This window comes from Ciconia boyciana, chromosome 22, assembly GCF_034638445.1.
Source record: "Ciconia boyciana chromosome 22, ASM3463844v1, whole genome shotgun sequence".
In the NCBI taxonomy this organism is placed as follows: domain Eukaryota; kingdom Metazoa; phylum Chordata; class Aves; order Ciconiiformes; family Ciconiidae; genus Ciconia; species Ciconia boyciana.
Genome location: NC_132955.1, coordinates 2,164,164 through 2,189,020, shown reverse-complemented (window position 1 = coordinate 2,189,020; position 24,857 = coordinate 2,164,164). Strand labels below are relative to the sequence as shown.

The 24,857-nt window shown below is 66.5% G+C and overlaps 1 protein-coding gene across 2 annotated transcripts in view; it reads left to right on the top strand.

The window, feature by feature from the left end:
- Window positions 1-22,354, top strand: part of ARHGAP23 (Rho GTPase activating protein 23) — a 32,153-nt gene extending 9,799 nt beyond the window's left edge. Inside the window, exons 2-24 of one of the 2 annotated variants that reach the window (XM_072885907.1) lie at window positions 4,100-4,279; window positions 7,579-7,603; window positions 8,557-8,649; window positions 9,067-9,145; window positions 9,463-9,517; window positions 10,500-11,937; window positions 12,776-12,931; window positions 13,068-13,179; window positions 13,273-13,327; window positions 13,484-13,621; window positions 13,720-14,019; window positions 15,233-15,294; window positions 15,650-15,777; window positions 15,952-16,070; window positions 16,152-16,307; window positions 16,732-16,810; window positions 17,216-17,289; window positions 17,399-17,488; window positions 17,694-17,819; window positions 17,963-18,004; window positions 18,119-18,212; window positions 19,729-19,760; window positions 19,872-22,354. In XM_072885907.1, the coding sequence (XP_072742008.1) occupies window positions 4,100-4,279; window positions 7,579-7,603; window positions 8,557-8,649; window positions 9,067-9,145; window positions 9,463-9,517; window positions 10,500-11,937; window positions 12,776-12,931; window positions 13,068-13,179; window positions 13,273-13,327; window positions 13,484-13,621; window positions 13,720-14,019; window positions 15,233-15,294; window positions 15,650-15,777; window positions 15,952-16,070; window positions 16,152-16,307; window positions 16,732-16,810; window positions 17,216-17,289; window positions 17,399-17,488; window positions 17,694-17,819; window positions 17,963-18,004; window positions 18,119-18,212; window positions 19,729-19,760; window positions 19,872-20,900 (4,662 nt within the window). In that variant the 3' untranslated portion in view covers window positions 20,901-22,354. Of the gene's footprint in view, window positions 1-4,099; window positions 4,280-7,578; window positions 7,604-8,556; window positions 8,650-9,066; window positions 9,146-9,462; window positions 9,518-10,499; window positions 11,938-12,775; window positions 12,932-13,067; window positions 13,180-13,269; window positions 13,328-13,483; window positions 13,622-13,719; window positions 14,020-15,232; window positions 15,295-15,649; window positions 15,778-15,951; window positions 16,071-16,151; window positions 16,308-16,731; window positions 16,811-17,215; window positions 17,290-17,398; window positions 17,489-17,693; window positions 17,820-17,962; window positions 18,005-18,118; window positions 18,213-19,728; window positions 19,761-19,871 lie in introns of both variants that reach the window. The other variant, XM_072885906.1, reaches the window with a different exon arrangement.
- Window positions 22,355-24,857: the final 2,503 nt, after the last annotated feature.

Below are 24,857 nucleotides of genomic sequence, written 5' to 3'. Positions count from 1 at the left end.
CATCGCCTGGTGCTCTGTGGAGAGCGAGTGGAGGAAGGAAGGAAGGAAGGGGCCGGGAGGAGGGAGAGGAGGAAGCTGGGAGGGTGGGATGCTGCCCGGGGTGATGGAGGAAGAAGGGGGCGGATTAAAAAAAAAAAATAAAAAAAAAAGAAAGGAAGAAAGAAAAAAGGGAAAGTCCAGGCAAAGTGACACCGCAGGCAGCGGGGACTGGCTTGGCGTGGGGGGCGGTGGGCTGGGCACACTGATCCCTGCCAGCAGCTGGAGCCCCAGCCCGCCAGCCCAGCCGGGGCGTGTGGCCGCCCGCCCTCCGTCCATCCCACCCTCCGTCCATCCCACCCTCCGTCCGTCCATCCATCCCACTCTCCATCCATCCCTGCACAGCGCGGGTGGCTGGGTGGGGGCCGGCCGCTGCCCGTCGCTCTGGGGCTGTGTTGTTCGCAGGGGGTGTGAGCGAGCGAGCGTGCGAGTGTGCGTGCAGCATCGCCGGGCTGGGAGCACTGCACGTCGCCCGAGCCATGCGAGACGGTGCAGCCAGCCCCGCACCGCCCTCGGCAGCCGGCCCCCGCCGCTGTGCTACCCAACTCGGGGGCCGAAGCCGGTGAAGGAGGCGGTGAGCCCATGGCTGTGCCGGCCGCCGGCTGAGAGCCCACGCTGCTGCACCTCGCCTGGGCCTGGACTGCAGCCGCATGGTGGAGGAGAGCGCGGGCCGAGGGGAGTGGGGGTCCCGGCGGGTGCTGCGGGGTCCCCCCCGGCCCCCGCCAGCCCCCAGCCCCGTGGCGGTGGTGAGCAAGGGGCTGTGGAGCGTGGAGCGAGCCGGCAAGGGCTGGCGCTTCGAGCGCGCTGTCGGCGTGGACTGCAGCTCGCCCGAGCCTCGCTGCATCTGGCTGAGCAGCCTGCGCCGCCACGCTGCTTCCCTGGACCACCGCTGGCCCCCGGCCCCCCGCTCTGGCCGCACGGCCCCCCGCACCGACAAGTGCCGCCGGGTGAGAACTGTGTGCCGGAGACGCCGGGTGTCGTGCCTCATTTGGGGAGGGGATGCTTTGCAGGGGAGGGCAGGGGATGGGGGGCTTCCCCGGTGCAGGGGGGCTGGTGGAGCTGGGTGGGGTGTGGGCTGGGGCAGTTCTGGGGCTGTCGCAGCTCCCGGGCAGCGGCGCGTCCCCTTCGTCCCCTCTTGTGCTGGAGGAAGGGCTGGGGTTGGGGTCCGGGGTCGGGGGTCCGGGCTTCTGGCCGCGAAGGCAGGGCTGGGAGCTGCCGGCAAGAGCAGGGCTGTGCCCGGGTGTTTTGCTCCTGCTGCCCTGCTCGCCATGTCCGGGAGGGGGGCCGTATCCTGCCCCTCAGATGCAGGCAAAACACTCCTTTGTTCTGTAGGAGTGGGACACCGGCGGGAGCTACCTGTCCCATTGCGTCCCCACGGGGGGAGCGAGGTGGCACGGTGCCACCTGTGCTGGGGGACAAGGGACCTCGTGGGCATTAGAGCTGTCTGCGCGCAGGGGTCCGGGCAGGCAGCGTGCCCAGCCCTGGGCTGCCACAGCCCCTCGCACGAGCCATTCTTGTAAGGAGCAAGGGGGTCCCCCCCCATCCTCGCTGCCCTTGCGGGACGGGGGCTTGGGGGAGCCGGGCTAATGAGCAGGACGCAGCTGGTGGGAGCACAGTGGAAACCGCCGGGCTGAGGTTAAAATAAAGCTGAAAAGCCGGGAGGTAACTGGCCCCCTGCGGGTAGGGGGGGACGGGGCACTGGGAACAAATGGCTGAGGTGACAAATCAGGTGTCAACCCCACTGCTGGGGGAGCTGGAGCATCTGTGGGGCTGGGAGCCAGCGTGGGGGATTTCCAAGCTCACAGCTGGGGGCTTTGCAGCCCAAAAAGCTCCAAGCCAGGGTGGGTGAAGAGGGAAACTGAGGCACAGCGATCCAGGATGGTTTGCTCTGCCCACCCCCTCGCAGGGCCCTTTGCAGGGTCTCTCTGGGTCTCTGCAGCGGGTGACTTCCCCCATCAGGCTGGGGGGACAAGGGGGTCGGGAGGGGGAGAGGCACCACGTTGAGGCTGTAAAAATCCCAAAGGAGGCTTAATCAGGGCAAGGCAACCACCCGTGCTTGGCAGCGGGGTCAGGGTGCTGGGTCCCTGCGGGACAGGAGCGTTCCCAGGTGATCCCTCCTCCGCCGTGAGTTACGGGACCTTGGGATGGAGACGGGAAGCAGCCTGGGAGGGTTGTTTGCGATGCAGGTGTCTCCTTTTGCTCGGATTCAGGCTCATGGGACCAGGGGACCACCGACGCTGTAACGGGTACACCACGCTGGGGACGGGTCCCTGTGTCACGGGCACGCCGGAGCCGTGGCCACGGCTCCGGTGTGCCCGTGACACAGAGACACGTCCCCATCCCTGCGGGTCAGTGCTGCCGTTGGTGTCTCCACCGATCCTACCCTCTCCGAGGCTTGTCTGTGCCGGTTAAAATCAGCAGGGCACATTCAGCTGTCAGCTTAAAAATAATCCAGCGAGCCGGCAGCCGACACAATGGAGGGCGCAGATGGGGACAGGCGCCGTGCCGGGATGCTCGTGGCCCCGGGGTGAAGGGATGGGGGTCCCCATGGGAGTGTGGGGTGCCCGTTGCCATCTGGTTTTGGGTCACCGGTTGGGACGTGCGTGGTACAGGGAAAGCTTGGGGGCTCGTGGGGAGCTTTGCCCCCCACTTGGTGCTGGTAATGGGGTTTTCTGGCTCTCCTGTGCCGGTGTTTGGAGCATCGCAGCTCTCTTTATGTTTTGGGGTATCTGTGGTGTCCGTGAGTGCCCGAAGCCCTTGTACCCCCCAGGTTTGCTCCGGCGGTGATGGCGTGGGTCCGTGGGTGCCATGCCACAGCAATGCCTCGTGGGCTGCAGTTCCAGAGCTGTGCCCTCTCCACGGGGACCCTATCCCCAGGGGGACGGGACCCCCAGCCCCACCTGCAGCCGGGCCCCGTGCGGGACGTGCCGGCACAGGGGGTGCAGCCTGGCCCTGCTGAGCCGCTGTCAGATTTCCCCACCGGCAGCGAAAAGGCCCACTCAGCACAGGCACAGACAAAGGCTTTTTGTGCCTCGTCCCTTTGTGTGTCCCTCTCCCTCCCCGCTCCCCATCCGTCGGTTCAACCCAGACGGCGCCTGAATTTTAACACCCTCGCCCCGGGATGGGCTGACTCCGGCTGCTGCGGTGGGGAAGGAGAGGGCACTTGGGCAGGACCCCAGCGGATCCCCTCCTGCCTGGCTGCCGCTGTCCTGCCTGTCCCTACCCACTCCCAGGTTGCAGATTTCTCTGGTTTTAGCGGAGCTCGGTGCTGCTGGGGCATCAGGCAGGGGCTGCGGGGCTGCTCCCACCTCAGCAGGGCTGGCGGATGCGCAGCCAGATGTGCAGCCAGATGTGCAGCCATGGAGAGGAGCAACATCCTTCGCCGAGGCTGTGCTAAACCCTCCCAAACCCCGCCAAGGTGTCGGGGCTCCTGCTGTCTCTCCAAGCTCTCTGCCCGGGTGCCAGGCGAGATGCCCGCAGCCGCTCCGGCTCTGCTGTGGCCCTGTTCCCCCTCCCGACACCGGCACTGGGGGCTGCAGGATGGAGCCGCGTCCTTCTTGGCCCCATCTGCTGCTCCAGGCAGCGTCCCTTGCCAGTGCCCAACACGGTGCCAGGTCCCTGCCCCGTCTCAGGAAGCATCACTCATCCAGCCGCCTCCTGGGCGGCTCTTTCCGGCTTGCCCGAGGTTACTACCGCAGCGTCATCGGAAGGGGACCTTTTGTCCCTGACTCCCCCATCCGCCCCCATCTCTCCTCCTGCCCCGCTGCCTCCTGGGTCCCATCCAGACCCCCAGGCACAGCTCATTTCCCCCCTCCCTTTTTTTTTTTATTTCCTTTCCATGCATCTTCTCCCCAAAGGTCCCATATGAGGAATCTCGGGGGATGCCGGCAGCTTTGGGGGCTGGAATTTGCCGCTGTGGGGCTGGGAGTGGGGGGGATTCCAAGGAGCGGAGCGGCTTTTCCAGCAGATTTCAGCCCGCAGCACGGGGCTTTGACGGGGCTAATGGGGGGCTGACTGCCTACACCCCCCCCAAAAGTGACATCTTCCGCCTCATCCCCTACAGCCAACACCGGGCCAGAGAGATGGGGCGTCCCCAAATGCCAACGTGCCCCCAGAGGGGCCCTTCCCCTGGGTGGGCCCGAAGACGGTGGTGCTGCAGAAGAGCTCACAGGGGGGGTTCGGCTTCACCCTCCGCCACTTCATCGTCTACCCCCCGGAGTCAGCGGTGCACTCCACCGCCAAGGTAGGGCTGGGACCTGGGGGGGCTGGGCTGGGCTGGGCTGGGGGGGGGGCCGTGGGGACCCCAGAGCTGCTGGAACAGGGCTCCAAGGTGCTGTGGTTGGGTGCAGGATGCTTGTATGTGGGCTGGGGGTGGGCGGGGGGCTCTGGGGAACCATGGAGTGGACCATCCATTGCCTGCCTTGTTGGGGTGCCCGGGGCTGCCCCCACCCATGGGTGGCCTTTGGGATGGAGGAGCCCGTGGAGCTGTTGGGAGACGTGCTCTGAGCGAGCAGCGAGTCGGCAGCGTCTCCGGAGACGTCCCAGCCTTTCTGGTGGGGGACACGGCTGTCTGCGGGAATGGAGAGAATCCCTCAGCTCCGAACCATGGCTCCGGCATCCATGGGGATGGCAGGGAAAGGCACTTCAGAGCCCCCGAGGCCAGGGAGAGGCTCAGCGCAGCAGGACGTCGCTCGAGCCGAAGTGAACCACACGTGGCCACCATGAAGCCAAGCCTGGGAGCAGGTGCTTTGGAAGATGCTGTTCAAGCCCTTCGTCACATCCCTCCTCCTCCTCCTCCGATCATCATCAGCTCATCCCCTCGAGCACTGGGAAGTGCCCGTGAGTCCTCGCCCGGCGAGGGACACGTGCCCAGCCCTGCTGGTGCTCGCCGCCTCTAGCGCGGCAGATTTTTGGCTCCCGATTTCCTGGCTGTCAGCAGGAGGCTTCGGGCTGGATCTGCCCCGGGACCGGCGGCTGCGATGGACACGATGGACACGGGACCGTGATGGACACGGGACCGTGTCTTGGCTCAGCTGCAGCCCGGACCCTTCCCAGGTGCTGCCTTTTGGGGGGAACCAAACCCCGGGTTGGCCATCGCCTCCTGCACCCTCTGAGCTGTCGAGAAGCCCCGATCTGGGCAGCACCTTTCACCTCCGGGATGGAGGGACCCTACAAAACCACCCAGAAGTTTCCTGCATTGACCATGCCCTCTGCGCCCAAGGGTGATGAGCCAGCTCTCCTGCCATGCCGGCTCCAAGCCCCTGGGGTTTGAAATCCCCTTCTTGCCCCATTTTCTGCAGCGGCAGCTTCATGCAGGTGAAGGGAGAAGCGTCTGGGAGCTCCGTGGTCCATCGCAGCCCTTTCCCTGCTCTGGGGTGGGCAGACCTGGGTGCTCCCATCACCCCCAGAGCTTCACGGCTGCAGCTGCCTCATGGCTCCGGCTGCCCCACGGCTCCGGCTGCCCCATGGCTCCGGCTGCCCCATGGCCCGGCGCTCGCTGCCTCCTCCCTGCAGGCAGGGAACTGCAGTGGGAAGTGAGTCACAGGGTGGGGAAAAGCAACTCGCCGGAGTCCCCGCTCAGCGTCCTCCGTCAGTGCTTTTCTCAGGCTTCTTCTTCTGCTTCCCCAAATCCTTCCTGCCTGAACTTTCCTGCCTGAACTTTCCTGCCTGCACCGGGAACATGGACCTGACCCGTCTCCAGCAGTGTGACTCTGCAAAGGAGCTTTCGTCGTGAGGGTGGCCCAAACCTGCTCCGAACCAACTCGCTCGCTTCCGCCTCTCCACCGCCCTCCTCCAAGAGCGAGGGACTGATCCTGCCCCATGGCGCTGGGCACCAGGGCTGAGTCCCGCCAGGGAGGGAGCACATGGGGCTGCGTGGGAAGGAGCCAAATCAGCGCCAGGAGGTGGAGATGCTCTTGGAAAGGGGCTGGGAATAGCTCCCGGCACCCATTTGAGCCGAAGCCGGCGCTCCTGGGCCGGCGGGGCAGGGTGCGGCGTAGCTGGCTCAGCACCCGCGGGTGCCAGTGGGCGGCCAGGTCCAGGGGCTGAGTTTCGGTGGGGTTGACTCAGCAGGGAGGGTGACGGCAGAGCTGCGTTCGCCGTGCAATGTTTTGGCACTGCCGCACCCAGTCTCAGCCCCAGCCCTGGGAGCGGGGCTGCTGGGCTGCCCCGGGGGCCGGGAAGAGCTCCGGGGTGCGGCAGGGCGAGGAGGAGCAGGGAGAGGAGTGAGTCTGTGCCTCCAGGGGCCCTTGGTGGCCCCACACTCCTGCCGTGACACCGCAGCAGCCATTTGGTGCACGGGCAATGGTGCCGGATGTGTGCCGAGGCCGTGAGACGTGGCTTTTCCTTGCCACCATGCAATGGACACCATGGAGAGATGCCTCCAGCCCCCTCCTCCTCACCGGGAATGTCCCTGCGTCACACTGGGATGGAGACCAGTCCCTTACCAGCACCCTAGAGGGACCTGTCCTCCTTGGGGACATCGGGGCTGTGTCCCCGCTGCCCTGCACCGGCTGGGGGCTGGGGAGGGAGCTGGGGCTGGCAAAACCTTTTGGCTGGAGCTGAATTCGTGGCTCCCTTGGAGATGGCGGGAGACTTGCGGAGTGAGAAATCCCCTTCCAGGTGTCTGGGTCCCTCCATGGGACCCGTGCGTGGGGCTGAGCAGCCTGGGGTGCAGCCAGCTCCGTGGCAGGGGCCAGGGGCTCTGTGGCATGGATGCAGCCCCATGTGGGTGCCATCACCCTGTGCCCTGCCCCATCTTGGGCACCCCACAGGCAGCGTGGCTCTGCAGCGGGATCCCCACGGGAGGATGCAAGAGACAAGGGCAGGAGCCCACGGACGCTCTTCCCACCCCAAGGGACAGAGCCACGTGGCTTCCAGGGCTGTCCCCTGCCCGTGGCTGGGAAGGGGGTGCCAGGAGTCTTCCACGCACCCGCCGCAGCCCCGGCAGCCCGCCCCATGCAGCGGGAAGCTGCAGACATGTCCCCCTCCCGCAGGGACACGTTCCCCCCGCTGAATAATTGCAGGGCTAAATATAGCCCTGCTGGCGGCCAGTGCCCGTCTGAGGACGCCTGCGCAAAGCCGTCCCCTTCCCGGGGGTCCCTGTCTCCGGGACCCACTGTCCCGGTGCTGCAGTGGCGTGGGTAGCAGTGGGCACCTCCATCCCTCCCCCGGGACCCTGCTGCGGGGGCTCGGGCTCTCCCCGGCCAGGCTCGGTGGCCTGGGAGAAGGGTGAGGTGCCACTGCCTGGGCTGGCTGGGCCCCTTCCTGCTCCCCTGCTCCAAAACCGGCCCCTTCCCCAGCAGCTGGGTACTGGGGGCTGTGGTGGGTCCCGCTGCCTGCCCGCCGGCGAGGCTGCGCGGGCGGCCCAGCCGGATCCGGTGTCAGGAGGTAATTTTAGCCGGGGGTGGTGGAGGGCAGAGGGACACGCAGGTCCTGCAAGGGGCTTCATGGGGCTGGCACCCCTCCGGTCCCCTCCCGGTCCCCCTGCCGTAGCTGCCCTGGCCCGGCCACCAAATAAGTGTTTTTCTCTTCTCTCGGCAGGAGGAGGAGAACGGGAACCGAGCAGGTGAGCACCGGCGCTGTGCCGCCGTGGGGACCCACGGGCACCCCCCATGCAGGGGGACGTCACCGCCTGGACCAGTGGGTGGAGAGGTCCGGGGGGCATGTGGCTGTCACAGGTCACAGTGGGGTGTTGCGGCCAGGGGACACAGTCCGCCCTCTCTACCGGCTGGCACCGCGGCCCTAAATGCCGGCTGGCGGTGAAGCAGCGTGGTGCTTTGGTGGCAGCTCGGTGCCACTTGGCATGGCAGATGGGCTCGGTGTCCCCAAAGCCCTTGGGAGGTTTGCTGGACCTCACGCCCAAGGGGGTCTGTCCCGAAGCCAGAGGGCCTGTGGCGTGGCCAGCACCGGTCCCCGCGGCGGGCAGCTTGGCCGACCGTGGGGTGTTTGGGGACAGGGACGCAGCCCCGCTCTCCTCCCGGAGGCTAACGGTGACGTGAGCCAATGTGAAGGCGTCAGAACAGATCGGCACACCGGCAGCGTGACGAGGTGCCAGGGCTGCCGTCCCTGGGGACCGGGGTGGATGCAGGTGGCAGCAGCCAGACCTGGCACCCAGTTCCTGTCGGGGCCGGGGGGACACCAGCCTTGCTCCGGGCAGTCCCCGGGGGGATTCGGCATCCCTTGGCAGCACCGTCCCTCTGCCGTCCTTCCACCGACCCCCCGGCCCACCCGCCCTCTGGTTTCTTGCGGCACGCCATGGCTTTTGCTCTTGCAAAGGACAGTGGCTGCAGCCACGCCGGGGAACAGCCGCAGCTGGGGCAGACGGGTGCCGGGGGGCTGCGCTGGGACGGGGGCTTTGCCCAGGGCAGGACCTGTGCTCCACAGGTCCCGGGTGCAGGCAGGGCCACATGCGGGCTTGGCAAGGTGAGGAGGGTACCGCGAGGGGCCAAGCGCGCTTCGTGTCGTGGGACGGGCCCGGCCGTGCTGGCGGCTCCCTGACGTTCTGTCCCCGGGGCGCAGGTCCCCCCCGGAGCCGCCTGGAGCCCATGGACACCATCTTCGTGAAGAACGTGCGGGAGGACGGGCCAGCACACCAGGCTGGGCTGCGCACCGGTGAGCGGGGGCATGCGGGCTGGCCGGGCTGGCAGGTCTCGGAGCCGGAGATGGCTCCAGGCTGCTCGTGGGATGCGTGCGATGCTCTCCCTCCTCTGCCAGGGACTTTCTTGCTTCTTTTGCTCATTTTCTTGCATTCCGTCTTTTCTTCCCCCTCCCTTCCCTCTGCTCCCTGGCACTGCGGGGGCTCTGCTTTCTCATCCCTGGGTTTGGATGCCCAGAGCAGCATTGGGGTCCCCATGGGTCAGGCTGGCTGCGGGGTCCCCGCAGCTCCCCTTGCCACACAGGACCTGCCTCTGCCCCTGGCAAAAGCCCTGGCCGTGCTCAAACCCTGCTGTGAGCGACCGTGGGGACGGTCAAGTGCCACCACCGCCCCACTGACTTGCGGTGACACTGTCTTCTCCCCCTGCTCTGCAGGGGACCGGCTGGTCAAGGTGAACGGGGAGAGCATCATCGGGAAAACCTACTCGCAGGTCATTGCGCTGATCCAGAACAGGTGAGTCCCCTTCCCGGGGCTGGGAGGAGCGCGGGGACGGGCAGAGCTGGAGAGGTGACGTGAAGGGGACACGTCGCAGCAGGCACTGCCGCCCTGGGTGTCACCGGGGCGGCAGGAGCGGTGAGTCACTCGGGTGCCCACAGGCAGCGGTGCTGCAGGGGGCTGGGGACAGGCAGCGGCACGTTGTGACGCTCACGTTGGGGACGGGGACGTTCCTTCTCTCACCGGGGATCCAGCCAAGTGTGAGATTGGCCTCCCTGGGGGCAGGCGGGGACCGACCCCGGCCACCCTGACCCCTCCGTCCCCTCTCCCCGCAGCGATGATGTGCTGGAGCTCTCCATCATGCCCAAGGACGAGGACATCCTCCAGCTGGTGAGTGGGCTGGGTGGGTGCCAGGGTCTGGGCTGGTTCCAGGGCTTGGGTTCCCCGGCATGGCTTTCCCGGGCTGTGCCGGTGTTCCTGCCCCACCAAACCTGACGGGCTGGTCTGTACTTGCCCACGCTCCTCCCGCACCTTGGGTGGGGGTGGCCGAGTGTCCCTGTCTTGCTGGGAACGCTTGGGGACAGGGCTTTGCCACCATCCCTGGAGCAGCAGTGGGCACGGAAACAGAGGTACCAGCGGGTCCGGGGTAGGAAGGGTGGCGGATGTGGCCCCTGTTTTTTTGCGGGGGCAACCTCAGGCATGGTTGGAGGGCAAGTTGCTCTGGGTCTCAGGGTCCGAGCAACCCCAAGCAGCTCTGCTGTCAGCAAGCTGGTGTCCGGGGGCAGCGGTGGCCCTAGCGGGGTGGTCCGAGCTGACGGGTGTGCGTGGGGCTTCGCCGGGTGCTCCTCCGGTCCCGGTTGCCTCCCAGGGCTCTCCTGGCAGTGCTGCCACCAAAGCTTGGCTATTAGGTGGCACCACTGCTTGGCCCCAGCCTGGGGGACCCACTCCCGTTGGGCTGGGGGGGGCCTTACAGCCCTGGCAAGGGGGGGATCTCACGTCCGTGCCTGCCCTGGGCTCTGAGGATCCCCCGGGCGTGAAGTTGGAGGCACCTGTGAAAAGTGAGACGGGAGAGCTGGCCCCGGCCAGCCGCGCCGGGGTATTTTAGGAAGGAAGGAAGGGGAAGGGAGGGCGGCCGCGCGGCAGAGAGAGCGGAAGGGCTGGTGTTGGGGACAGCGTTGCTCGTTGCTCAGAACATGGGGGAGCGGGACCGGGGGGGGGCTGCAGCCCCCCCTGCCCAGCTCGCCCCAAAAGGGAGGTTTGCTTGCAGGTTGGGGAGGAGCAGAGAGCATCCCCACGGCACCCTGCCCGCGGTGGGAGGGGGGTGTTGTGGCCCTGGCCCCCCCCAACCTGACCCCCCTCATCCTCCCCGCAGGCGTATTCGCAGGATGCCTACCTGAAGGGCAACGAGCCATACTCCGGCGGGGCGCAGAGCATCCCCGAGCCCCCTCCCATCTGCTACCCACGGAAGACGTACCCCTTCCAGGCACGGGGTGCCGAGCCCCCCACGGGCCAGCCACCGGACGCCCGCGCCCACCGCCCCACCGCCACGGGCCCCTCGTCCCCGCTTGGCACAGCCACGCTCGCCAGCACCCGGAGCGAGGCGGGTGGCAGCCCTGCGCACCACCCCAACGAGCCGCAGTCCGGGGGTCCCCCCCCACGCCCCACCGCACCCCACGGGCACCCCGGCTCCTTCTTCCGCACCGGCTGCGCCAGCAACATCACATCCTCTCTGCCTGACCGCTACGGGATCCCCCCTGCCACCCCCTCCTGCTACGGGGTCCCCAAGCACCTCCCGGAGCACCGGACTCACTGTGGCTTCAAGGAGGGTGTCGGGGGGCTGGCGGGGGCCGGGCGGCCACCCCGGGAGGCAGCGGGCAGCCAGCGGGCACCTGGCCGGCAAGAGTGCCAGCAGGCTCTGTCCCGCTGGTTTTGCAGCCAGGAGACGCGGCGGAGCGCCTCGGAGGAGCGGCGGCAAGCCATGCCGCCCCGCTACCGCAGCGTGTCCCAGGACCGGCTGGGGGGCTCGGCGGCAGCCCCCCGGGGCTGGCCCCACAGCGCCTCGCACGACACCCTGCTGCAGCCCTCCCGCGAGGGCTGGGCGCCCTGCGCCCGCTCCGACCACTACCTGGGCAGGTACGGGCGCTCCATGGAGGCACTGGAGCCTGGCGCCCTGCTCTCCCCTAACCTCGACCGCTCCGCGTGGCCACCGGAGAGGGTCTGCCGGGCCACCATCGCTGCCGTCGGGCAGCCCATCCCGCACAGCTCCTTCGCACCTTCCTCCTCCTCCTCCTCCTCGCAGCAGCCGGCACCCGTGCAGAAGCACCCGTCGCAGCCCAACCTGCAGAGCGCAGATGATTCGGGCTACATCGGCTACCGGAGCTACAGCCCATCCTTCCAGCGCCGTACCGGGCTGCTGCATGCCCTCTCCTTCCGTGACCCAGCTTTCGGTGGCCTGCCCACCTTCAGCATCCCGCAGCACCCGCCCGTCCCCGCCGTCCCACCACCCACCGGTCCCCCGCCGGTTCCTACCACACCCAGGGAGCAGCGGCCGGAGAGCAGCCGGGTGCCCCAGCAGCCGGAGGAGCGGAGGGAAGAGGTGGTTTTGCGGCAGAAGCCGCCCACGGGCCGGAAGATGCCACCCCCCCTGCGGCAGATGAACTTTGTCTTTCCTGAGGGGGTGAAGGAGACGGACATTTGTGAACCCCCGCCGGCCAGCGGCAAAGGGGAGAGGCTGGCAGCCGAGCGGCAAGGCCGGCGCATGGCTCCCTTGGCAGCCCCCGAGGACTCGCTGGCATCCATCCCCTTCATCGGTGAGTCGGGGCGGCTTGCCGGCGGGGGGGTGGCTGCCTCCAGGAGCGGGGTTTAGCAAGTCCTGTGCCAGGGAGGGCACGTTTGGGGGACAGGGTGTGTTGCACAATTTCAGAGTACCTATCCATGGTCGGCGTGGAGACGGTTAGGGGCAGCACCAGCGGCACCCGCAGTGCCCAGCACCCTGCTATGCCCAGCACCCTGCTATGCCCAGCACCCTGCTGTGCCCAGCACCCCGCAGTGTCCCGCACCCCTCTGGGCATGCTGTCCCCGAGCAGGGCTGCAGCCATTGGCGATGGGGTGCCGGGGTTTTGGCTCGAGCAGCCTCAATCCCTCCCTCTGTTGTCCTGCACCCCCTGCCCAGCCCCTGGTACCTCTTACTGGGCATGGCTGGGTGTGAACTGGAGCCCTGCACGCTCCTGCCCTGCTCTGAAGTGGGGACAGGGACATGTCCGGGATGACCCGCTCCCTGTCTCACTTGGGACCTCCCTGCCCGGCCACCTCTGCCTGTGGGGACCCAAATGGGTCTGGGGGAGCCGCCAGCTCTGCCCCCTCCCTCACTGTAGCTTGCCCCGTGCCTGCTCCCAGGGAGGGACCCCGGGGCCGAACGGGGAGGGAGGGGATGGGGTGGGGACGGGTGGGCTGCAGGGTTGCTCTGCGCGAGGGTCCGGGTGCACCAGCGGCTCCCGGCTTTGCTGGGGGTGGGAGCGTGTCCCCCAGCCCAGCCCGGGCACCCGCAAACCCACTACCTGCCAAAAGTGCCGGGAGGGTCCCAGCAGGGACTTCCCCTGCCCCGTCTTGCCCCAACCCCTCCTGCAAGCCTGCCCACCCCTCTTGCAGACGAACCCACCAGCCCCAGCATTGACCTGAAGGCCAAGCACGTCCCCGCCTCCTCGGTGGTCTCCAGTGCCATGAACTCCGCGCCCGCCGTCGCCACCAGCCCCTCCTCGCCCACCTTCGCCTTCGCCCTGAGCCGGCATTACTCCCAGGATTGCAGTAAGTGCTGAGGAGGGAGAACCATCCTCGGGACCACGGTGGGGGGCAGGACGGGGAGGAGCAGCCCCCACCCCGGAGCTCTGCCCCGCGCTCGCTGGGCTGAGCAGCGTGTGCTTCGCCCTTCTCCCCGTCGCAGGCAGCATCAAGGCCGGCCGCCGCTCGTCCTACCTCCTGGCCATCACCACTGAGCGCTCCAAGTCCTGTGACGATGGTCTGAACGCATTTCGGGATGAGGGGAAGATCCTAAGGTAGGGCTGGACCCTCCCTCCCGGTCCTGCCACCGCGTGGCTCCCGTCCCCTCCCCACCGTCCCATTCACGGGGGCTGCTCTCCCCCCAGGAGGATGCCCAGCCGGGTCCCCAGCCTCCGCATGCTGAGGAGCTTCTTCACCGATGGGGTGAGTGTTGTGTGATGGCGAGGGGTCCCGGGGGTGCCCTCCGCCTGGGTACCTCCTTAGCAGGGTAGCCCGGGGTTGCTCTGCCCGGCTGGGGCACCGGTGGAGCAGGGGGTGCCGATGGCATCACCCCAACGGTGCCCTCCGGTCCCCCCGCAGTCTCTGGACAGCCTCGGCACGTCCGAAGACGCCCGCTCCAAAAGACACTCAACCTCCGACCTCTCGGACATCCCGTTCAGCGCCGTGAGGAAGGAGGGCTGGCTCCACTGCAAGCAGATCCTCACCAAAAAGGGGAAGGTAGGCGGGTGCCGCCCTGAGCCCGGCCGGCGATGCGGGGGAGACGCTCCCCGCCGTGAGCATCCCTGAGGTCCGTGCCCCATCCCTTCTCCCCGCAGAAGGTCGGTGGAGGCATCCGGCAGTGGAAGCGCGTCTTCGCCGTGCTGCGCACCCACTCGCTGTACCTGTGCAAAGACAGGCGGGAGGCGGTGACCTGCGCCCCGGCCCCAGGTGAGGAGGAGCCGCCGATCAGCATCCGAGCGTGCCTGGTGGACATCTCCTACAGCGAGACCAAGAGGAAGCACGTCTTCCGGCTGACGACCGCTGACTTCTGTGAATATCTCTTTCAGGCAGAGGATCGGGAAGACATGCTGGCCTGGATCAAAGTCATCAGGGAGAACAGCAAGGCCGAGGGCGAGGTGAGAGCCACATGGGGCTCCCGGCTGCCTCTGGCTCTCCCGGCACTAACCGCCTCGGCTCTCTCCGGCTCTTTGCCTTGTGCTGCTTCCCCAGGCCACGGCCGGCCCCTGCGCGGCCGGCTAGTGTGGGGCTCGCCCATCCCGTGCCGTGCTCCCAGGGGTGCACGGGGGCTCGCGGGCACCGCGGCATCCAAGAAGAGCGCGGCTCCGCCGGCCTCGGCTGGGGCAGGGTGCGCCAGGGCGCTCGGCGGAGGCGGCGTGGCTCTCTGCGCGCTGCAGCGGCGCTTCCAGGCAGGGTCGGCGCCGGATCCGCCGGCGGCATTTGGTCGTGCGGTGGAAGAGGAGCGTGCATGGCTCTGCCGTGGTGTGTTGTGTCTCCTTTGGTGGGGAGAGATCTGGCAGGGAGCTCCCTGCCTGTGCTGGGCACGGGTGCCTGCACGGCGCTGCCGGCTGCCGGGGCTGGCGCTGGGTCGGGGCTGAGCCCTAGACGGGCAGCTGTGGTCTGTGCAATGGGTCGCTCAGGTCTGAGATGGGGAGAGCTGCTCCCCGGGGCCGCGGGCTCCAGTGGAGGATGCGCGGGGCTGGAATGTGCCAGCGCCGGGCTGGCGGCGCGCCGTCTCCCCGCGGTGCCGGGATGGCCTCGTTTGGTCGCAGTGTTCATGCCGGGGTCGTGGCAAGGCTCTGACCCTGGAGAGTGCGTTGAACTCGGAGCGGTCTCTGGTTCTCTGTGGCACAGCCCCGCTGCGGAGGGCGCAGGGGGCTTGGCGGGGCTGGCAGTGCTGGCACAGGGAAGGTGCTGCCAGGTCGGAGCACGCGGAGCCATCCGGGCACCCGCCGGGGCTGTGGTGCCTCCGGGTGGGCAGCACCCCGCAGGGATGGGTGCTTGTCTTTGGAAGCTGCGGGATGCAGCGGGTGCGCCTGGCGCGGGCAGATGGAGGTGTGCGTGCTGCCGAGGGACGCGCCTGTCCCCTAGCCTCTGCGGCCGGCTCGGAGCCCGCGGGCCACCCCGCGCCGCGGCAAGGAGCGCCGCAGACTGCAGTGGGGCGGCGAGCGCTGGTGGGCACCGGCTGTTCGGGGCACCGGGGACCCGGTCCTGCCTTCGCCTGGTCCTGCCTGGCCCCGCGTGGTGCCCGGCAGAGCGTGGACTTGCCTGGGGTCTCCGGCGGACACGCTGCTCAAGCTCTCCCTTCCCCTCTTCTCTCTGCCTCCCCAGGACCCCGGTTTTGCCAGCCAAGCGCTTATCAACAAGAAGTTAAACGACTACCGGAAAGTGAGGTACGGACCCGGGGGCAGCGGGCAGCGAGACCCCTGAGCGCTTTATTCACCCCAATTTTAAAGTGACGGAGCAAAGCCAGTGCCTCCCTTGATGGGGCAGCGCCGGAGGTGCCAGCTGCACCCCTCTTCGCTCGGGGTGCTGGCGGGGTCTGGTTCGGCCAAACTGGCACCGAGCAAAGGGTTAAAGCGGCTCAGTGCTCCCCAGGGGTCCCCGTTATCTGGTGTGGGGTGCAGCCCCATGGGCACGGGTAGGATGCCGGGCAGGCCAGGAGAGATGCCGGCGTTTGCCGGGAGGTTTTGCGCTGGACCGGTGCCCCCAGCCGCACCCCACCTGAGCCCCCCGCTCTCTCCGCAGCCCCGCGGGTGCCAAGCCCGACTCCTCGCCCAAGGGCTCTCGCGGGCTGGGGATCCGAGCCGAGTTCCTGAAGCAGACGGGAACCAGCGCGCCCCGATCCCCCAGGCAGGATGCGGCCGTCACGAAAGGTAGGTCCCACCCCCGTGGCATGGGGCACCCCAGCACGGCAAAGCCAGGGGGTTTGCGAGGAGGGGGGCCTCGCCCCAGGGCTGCCGTCGTGCTCGTCCCCATAGGGCAGCAGGGACGCTCTTCCCATTTGTCCCGGCTCATTAGCAAACGACCCTGTGGGTTTTCTTCCCCAGATGAGAGTGGCTCCCAAAAAGCCCCATGGGGCATCAACATCATGAAGAAGAACAAGAAATCTGCCCCCCGGGCCTTTGGCGTGAGGCTGGAGGACTGCCAGCCTGCCCCGGACAACAAGGTACGGCCGTGCTGGCAGTGCCAGCCCTCGGGGTCCTCGCACAGCGCCGGCACCTCCGTCACCGCCTCCCTGTCCCTGCAGAATGTCCCCCTGATCGTCGAAGCCTGCTGCAAGGTGGTGGAGGACCGAGGGCTGGAGTACATGGGCATCTACCGCGTGCCCGGGAACAACGCGGTGGTGTCCAGCCTGCAGGAGCAGCTCAACAAGGGAGCCACCGAGATCAACCTGCAGGATGAGGTGAGGGCAGGGTGGGCTGCATGTCCCTGTCCCCATCCCTGTCCCCATCCCTGTCCCCATGCCTCTGGGATGCTCTCGGGGCTGTTGTCCCGGTCCATGGCTCTGTCACCGTCCCCGTCTCCATTGCCATGACCTTCGCTGGAGTGGCAGGGCCGCCTAGTGGTGGGTGGCAGCAGTGTAGGTGACAGCTTGGGGACACATTTGTCCCCTTGCCTCTCACCTTATTGCTGCAGTGGCACAGAGCTTTCCCCGCCAGATGCGGGGTGGGGACAGCCATCCTGCCGTCTTCACGGCCACGGTGGTGCTGGCTGGTGTCCCCCTCTGTGTTGGTGGCCTGGGACTCCCAGGCTTGGGGACTTTCTCCTGCTGGCGCCTGGGTTTGCCTGGCGTGGTCCCTCTGAGCAGCCTCTTCTCTCCCGCACAGCGGTGGCAGGACCTGAACGTCATTAGCAGCCTGTTGAAATCCTTCTTCCGAAAGCTGCCCGAGCCCCTCTTCACTGACGGTGAGTTGCTGCACCCCAGCCGTGCGCTTCCCCCGGGGCCATCGGGGCCCCCAAAGCAGTCACAGATGACCCTGGGCCAATGGCCATGTGTCAATGGCCGATACCAGGCTGGCTGAGCCCGTCCCACCCGTCCCTGTGTTGGGGACAGGTCCCCAGACCCTGTGACAGAACAAGCCAGCGCCCACACAAGGCGAGGGGCTCTGTAGACCCCCTCCTCACTGAGTCCCTTGGGCCAGCGCTTGTCCTCGTCCCTCCCTGTCCTTCTGTGCCCCGTGCCAGTGGGACCCGAGCAGCACCCCCAGCCCCCTCCCCAGCGTCTCTGGCCGGTGCATCCGGGGGTCCCTGGCCCCGGGGGGTGCCCTCTCCCCTCCGCCCAGCTCTGACCCCCCCGTGTCCCGCTTTCAGATAAGTACAACGACTTCATCGAGGCCAACCGGATAGAGGACGCCAGCGAGAGGATGAGGACGCTGCGGAAGCTGGTAGGGAGATGGAGCAGGGGCTGGGAGTGGGGGGCACAGCCCTTGGGTGCTGGTGTGGGTGGGAAAGGTGGGGGGGTGAGCAGAGAGGTGACCTGGTGCCTCCCTGCAGATCCGGGACCTGCCAGGTCACTACTACGAGACGCTCAAGTTCCTGGTGGGTCACCTGAAGACCATCGCTGACCACTCGGAGAAGAACAAGGTACTGTCCGCTCACCCCACGCATCCGCCCCCGGGCACCGTCCCAGGGCTGGGCAGGCTCTCCCGGACCCCTGCCCCACCTCGAGCCCCCCCAGCCTGGGCTGAGCCACAGCTCGTGGTGGGGTGGGAAGGGAGACGGTGCCTGATGGAGCGGTGAACATTGAGGGGTGGCCACGGGCAGGCACTAACCCCAGCTCCGGTGGTAGATGGAACCCCGAAACCTGGCCCTGGTGTTCGGCCCCACGCTGGTGCGGACATCCGAGGACAACATGACCGACATGGTGACGCACATGCCCGACCGCTACAAAATCGTGGAGACCCTCATCCAGCACGTAAGTGGCATCGGTGGGCAGGCGGGCATTGGCATGGCGGGAGGGAGGGACTGATCCGCACCCCAGGGGATGGTGCTCCCCGGCTGTGCCGAGCTCCCGTCGCTCCTTGCCGGTCCCTAATCCCTCTCCTGTCTCCCCCACAGTCGGACTGGTTCTTCAGCGACAAGGAGGACAAGGGCGAGAAGGTGAGTCCCGTCCCCCCCGGGGGGTCTCGCTGTGGGGCGAGGGGGGCAGAGCCCCGGTTGGGAGCCGGGATGCTCTCAGCAGCCACTTGACCACCACGTCCCCTCCCCTTGCAGACCCCCGTGGATGAGAAGGAGGCTCAGTCCGTGCCCAACATCGAGTACCTGCTCCCCAACATCGGCAGGACCGCGGCGCCCGGCGATGCCGCAGGTGAGGAGCAGTGCCGGCGGCACTGGCCCCTCCGGTCCTGGCACCGGGGCACCCCGGGGCGCCTCTGCAGCCGCTCCATCTCCCCACGCTCACACCACTGCAGCCCGCCAGCCCCGCTCGCCGTGGCCGTGGGAAACCCATGTGTGCCGGAGCGGGATGTCCCAGCACCCTCCTCACCGGAAAGTGGGGACATCCCCCCTGGGGGTGCCAGCAGAGCCCCCTCCCTGCCCTCTCCCGTCACCCTCCTCTCCGGTGGCTGCTCCTCGTCCCTCTGCAAACCCGTCCGGCCACAGCACCCCGGCAGCCCGCGGGACCCCTGCCCGCGCCTCCTCCCCCACGCCGGCCCGTGCTGCCAACCCAGAGACCGGGAGACTTTGATGTTCGACTGATTTCTTACGTTCTTTCCTTGAACTTCTCTGTGCTGTCCTCTTCCTCCTCCTCCTCCTCTTCCTCCTCCAGCGGACCTCCTCGAGAGCTAGAGCGGGTACAGTGTTGATCCTGGGTGCATTGCTCACGCACTAACTCCTCCGGGTGACCACGAGAGAGCGGGAGCAGGCGGGGGCAGTGGGAGGGGAGGGGGCCCTATCCTGCCCAGCCACTGTCCCCAGGGTCCCCAGCATCACGCGGGGCGGCCAAGCCCCTGGGGAGCCCCAAATCCTTCAACCCTGGTTCTCCCACATCGTTGGCCGGTGCCTGCAGTGGCACTGGGGCTGCTGTTGGCATCCCCTGGCAGGGTTGGGTGCTGGGTGTCCCAGGACCAGCAGACTCAAATGCCGAGGTATGGGGGTCCCCATGCCCCGGGGAGGGTCAGCACCCCCTTTTTGCCTCCCCCTCTCTCGTCGTCAGCAGCTGCTAACCCCATCCTGGGGCGTGCGGGGCGGGAGAGGGTGTCTGTTGTCTTGTCCTTGTCCTTCACACCGTGGCAGCGGGGCCAGGGCTGCCTGTCACCCCTGTGTCCCCACCTGTCCCCTAGCCCCCCTGGGGAGCCGGGGCAGCCCCATGGCCTGTCCCAGCCCCCTCCACCACAGCCCGTCCCAGACCCCACTCCAAGGCTGGATGTGGTATCGAGCCGGCTCCCCGTGCCCCATCTCGGTGACGTGGCGGTGGCAGTGCCGTACCCAGCCCCGGTCCCATCTGTGCCCCATGGCCGTGGGGGGGTTGGGGTCCTGCTGCTGGGGTCCTGGCTGTGTTTCCCGGTTGTGTGTGCCTGCGTGTCCCCCCCTTTTCCCCACTTCTCACCTTGGGGCTCTGCAGTGGGCAAGCAGTGCCAGGGACCCCCGTGCACCACCGGAGCCCCCCCCCCCAGCCTCCCGGCATCTCCTGCAGCTGCCGGCACACAAATCCACTCAGTGCTGGCGTCCCTGCCAGGGGCCAGCCGGTCCGATGGCCTGGCATGTCCCTATCCCAGTTTGGGGGAACGGAGCAGCATCCCCCAGCTCTACCCACCGAACCCCCTCCCCAGGACATGCCCATCTCTGGGGCCTGGCTAACCCCCCCTCTCCACTCTGCTTTACAGGCTCAACCCGCAGCGGCTCCGCCAAACCGAAGGTAAGGGGGTCCTGGGCTGGGGGCTGGCAGGGAGGGACGCGGTGGCCGGGGCACAGAGCCCGTCCCTAACCCCGGCACCCATCCCTAACCCTGGTGTCGCTGTCTTCCCAGGGCACATGGCCGTCGCGGAAGGCACCGCCGCACCGGGAGCTCCTCGCCATCCCCTTCGTCTCGGCCGCCGCCCGCAAGAGGAAGAAGAGGAGAGAGGCCGAGGGCGTTGGGAGCAGCACCGACGACGACGTGGAGCACAGGGATGCCCTGGGCCGGGACCAGGAGAACGAGGGGACCACGGCTGCACCGCCAGGACCCGGCAAAGCCCCCTGCAGCACTGGCGCAGAGCCGGCAGCCCCCAGCCCGGCCGGGATGGAGCAGGAGATCTCCCTGGAGCCCGGGGGTGCCGGGTCTGAGCTGGCGCCAGACGCCCGCTCCATCGTGTCGGGCTACTCCACCCTGTCCACCATGGACCGCAGCCTGTGCTCCGAGGTTCCGTCGGTGGCCGGGAGCCGCGGGGAGGAGGCGGACGACGAGCGCAGCGAGCTCAGCCACATGGAGACGGACACGGAGAGCCGGGAGGGTGCCCGGCCCCGGCCGGGGCAGGTGGCTGGGGGGACTGGGGATGAGGACAAGGGGCCCCCCGGCCGCCCCTCCTTCAACTCCCACCGCCTGATCCAGTGTGACACGCTGGCCCGCAGGAAGCTGGGGCGGCCCCGGCTGGCTGGCGAGACCCCGGTGCCCACTGGGGAAGACCAAGGCTGGGTCCCCCCCGGGCGGCCCTCGCTGCGGGAGCAACTCCGGCAGCGCCTGCGAGCCTCTGCCGACGACATGGGCGTCCGCCTGCGCCGAGCCCACTCCCCTGAGACCCGCCGCAAGAAGAGCAGCTGGCGCCGGCACACCGTGGTGGTGCCCGGTGGCCTCAAGGACCTCAACTTCAACGAGTGGAAGGAGCCGCGGGCACTGGAGATGTCCCCGGGACCCTGCCGTGACAAGGACTCGGGGCTCAGCAGCCTGGAGTCCACCAAAGCCCGGCCCCCGGCACCTGCCCCGGCACAGCCCGGCACTGCCGGTGAGGTGCCGGGCACCAAGACCCCCCCGGGCAGCCCTGGCCCCCTGGCCCCCCTGCGCTTCCCCCAGTGCCTCTGACCCCCTGAGATGCCCCCGCTGTCGTTCCCCCCACCCAGCCTGTGTTTAATTTAAGGACTCGCCTTCGTTCTTGTATTTAATTGTGCTCTGGACAAGCTGCTGTTATTTAACGAGTCTCCATGGCCCCCCACGCCGTCGGTGGGACAAAGCCACCCTGTCCCCCTTGCTCTGGGGACCGGCAGGGTCCCGTGGCAGTCCCGTACCATAGCCTGGCCCCGTCCCATGGTCCCCTGGCCCCCGGGCAGTGCCAGGGTGGCTGGGGGGTGGGGGGGGCTCATGGGGACTGTCCCCACCCCGGGCGGTGGTGGCCCTGCTGTCCCTGGCCGCGGCAGCGCGAAGTGCGGGCGCTTCCCTGGGCGCTGCCGCCAAGACTGCCCTCGCCGGAGACCTTCCCCACACCGGGGACCCTGGGGACCTCGGGGACCTCGGGGCCACGGCACTGACCTGGCCGTGCTCTGTGCCGCATGCGCCGCGGGGCCTGGGCTCTGCGTCAGGGCGTGGCCGAGCCGCGGTGGCCCTCGGCACGATGGCCAGGGTCCCGTGGCCGGGGTGTTTGCATGGGAGTGGGTGTGACGGGAGGGGCTGGCACAGAGGGGCACCCTGCGGCGGGGGGGGGGACGGACACACACGACACTGCTGTCCCCTGCAACGCTGTGAGCCGCAGCCACCATCCAGCAGCAGCTCAGGACCTGGCACGGCACGGCACGGCACGGCACGGCACAGCCCCCTCCCCAGCCCTGCTCCCCTTCCTACCCCCCCAGGCCAGAAGCACTTTAGGAAGGGGGTGCGGTGCAGCCGCCCGGGGGGGGCCAGGGCTGATGGGGCGCAGGGACCACCAGCCTCGCCGTGCTGGCACACGTGTGCCACGGGCTCGGGTGGCCGCTGCCGGGGCCTTGGGTGGGTGGGGGGGTCAAGTCAAGTCACTGTTTCTCCGTATCGTTCTCATATGTTATGCAAATATTTGCTGTAAAGTTGTTTTTTTTCTTTTTTTCTTTTTTTTTTGTAAATATTGTCTCTGACTGTGTAACATATTACAAAGGATTTATAAGGATTTTTTAAGAAGTTTTGCTCAGCTGAAAGGCCAGCCCCAACCAGGGGACGTGCTGGACCAGTGTTGACTTTTTAAACCCTTCTGCATGTCCCCCCCCCCCGTCCCCGGCGTGTTGTACGAGTCGGCCGCGGAGCCGGTATATGCAAAACTGCAAAAAAAAAAAAAAAAAAACCAACCAGACCCCAACAAAAAAAACCACCTCGCTTCGGACGCTGCACCCCCTCTCCCAGTCCCAGTCTATATATTGGAAATAAACTGGTTATTCGAGGAGGTGGTTTCCTGCCTTTATTGCTTCCCCTGCTCGGGGGGGCTCAGCATGTGGCCCCCATTTTCCCGTGCTGCAGAGCCTGGTCCTGGAGCGCGGGCAGCAGCCAGGGGAGGATCGATCCTGGCTTTTCTGTGAGCCTGGGGGGAAGGAGCTGGACCCCCCCACACCACCCGACCCATCCCCAGGGGATGTGGGACCAGGGCGGTGTTGGGGGCCAGGGATGTCCCACCCCATCCCCAGCACAGCGACACAACGAGAGACCAAACCTGGGGTGGAAAAAAGTGCCATAGAGAAAAAAAAAAAAAGAAATTTTATTAAAGCCAGACACTCTGATAGAAAAGAAAAGTAATAAAGGGAAAAGAAAAATAAAAAGCAACCCTTTGTCATCGGAGTTTGCAAGTTACAATGGTCACGTTGCGCACAGAACTACCCATGGCATCCACAGCGACACAGGGACAGCGATGGGCACAGGGCGGGGGTGGCGGGGGGCCAGCCCCCCCCGGCCCCCGCCTCCGCCCTGTGCAAGGCCTTTTTTTTTTTTTTTTAAATTATTTTTTTTTCTTTTAAAACAGTTCACAAGAAAATTCATGCTAAGAGACACACGACGTTGTAGAAACCCCAAAACAGCCTCTAAAGAGTATTAGGAATTTTTTTTTTCCTTTTTTTTTTTTTTTTTTTGTCCTTTTAAAAGTCGTAGCCTTTTTTAAACAACATCCAGACGAGTAAAGCGGGGTGCGCATGCAGCGGGCGCCTCCGACACATGCACGATGCAGGCAGCGCTTTTTTTTTTTTGCCTTTTTTTTTTTTGGATCATTTTTGCAACGTTTTCCTTTTTTTGGTCCTTTTTTTTTTTTTTTTGTCCTATTTTTATTCCCCCCCCCCGGTTTAAACCAGAATCAAGCGGTTTTTTCTTTTTTTTCTTTTTTTTTTTTTTTTTTTGTCCTCTTGCTTCAGCGAAGGTACCGGGGTTGGTGCTCACGGACGGTTTGCATGATGCCATGAAAGGACGGACGCACACGCACGCAGAGACACACGCTCACGGAGAAACCAGCCTGATGGGCAGTGTTGGGGGGGGGGGGGGGAAAGAAATGGGTGCGAGCCAGCGCCATGCACCCCCTCACCCAGCGCCGGGCACCCCTCACCCAGCACCGCCCTCCTGGTCTGGAGGTGGGGGTCCCGCAGCGTGGCACCCCGCAGCAGCGGTGCCTGGGAGGGGGCTCCGGGGACAAAGCCGGGGTGCAGCAAAGGGAATGGGACATTCCCCCTGCCCCCACCAGCCAGAGCTTGCTCCCAGCGGGATGGGTGCCCCGGCGCACCCATGGGTGCCACCGGGATGGGGGTTGCGCTAACTACGGCCCCCCTGCATGTGCGTGTCCCCCGGGGGGGGGGCCAGTGGCACTTGTCCCCCTCACACCCCCAGGAAAGCAAGGTGGCGGAGGGGGGGGGAGCTGTCTGCAGGTCCCCTCCGTGGGTGCTGGCAGGGCAGAGGGTGGCACGTCCAGCCCCGCGGGAGCAGCGGGACGGGCGTGGGTTGGGGGGGGCTGTGGAGGGGGGGAGACGGGGCTGGGGGAGAGGGGGGGGACCCCCCCCACTCCCCAGTCCCGGCCATAAGAAGCTGCGGCTTTGCTACAGTGTTTCACTTTGGTACCAAGAAAAAATAATTAAAAATTAAATAAAAACGCATCAAGTGACTGCTATTGCTGCCGGGAGGTGGGTGCTGGCCCGGCCCCGGGGCCGTCACCCATGGGTGTCAGCGTCCCTGGGGGCACCCGGCCCCTTCCGCCCCCTGCTCCGGCGAGGGACAGGGACGGGACGAGGAAGGTGCTGGACGGAGGATGCGAACTCAGCACGAGGGCTCACAAGCCGCTAGGAACCGACCCTCTCAAAATCACAAGGAGCTATAGTCTAACCAGGGAAGAAAATCCACCCCCTAATATACCAGACGTGAAGAGATTTATTTCTTTTCTTTTCTTTTTAAATATTTATATATATATTTATATTACGTATATTATATATATATAATATGTAAATATATTTTTTAAAACAATATAAAATGTTAAGACACTTCACTTAAATGTAAAGAGTTGCTTTTTGCAATCCAAAGAAATTGCATCATGATTTTTTTTTTTTTTTTGCTTTTTTTTCTCTTTGTTATTCAAAAAAGGCTCGTTCTTCTGTACAAAAATGATTGATATACAAAAAAAGAGAGGGGGGGAAAAGAAGAAAAAATAATAAAAAAACCAACCCAAGGACGAACTAGCCAACAAAAGGAGTGATTCGATCTCGTGTTGCACTGCGGCTGGGCTGCGCCCACGGCAGCGTTGGGTACAGGCGCACGCAGCGCACACGCACACACGCACACGCACACCCTGTGCACGCCCGGTGCACGCCCGGCTCGGCTGTGCGGTGGACACGGGCAGGCGTCGCCCGGCCACGCACCCCGGGGACCCCCGGGGTCCCCCAGGCTTGGCAGGGCTGGGGCCGCTCCCCCGGGGAAGGACCGCGGGGACGCTGGCTGCGGCGTGGGGTCCCCATCCGGCACCGCTGTCGGAGCAGGGGGCTCTGGGGATCTGTCCTGCCTGCTTGTCCCCAAGGGCGTTTGGCGCTCGGGAAGGGGACAGAGGTCTGGCAGGGTGTC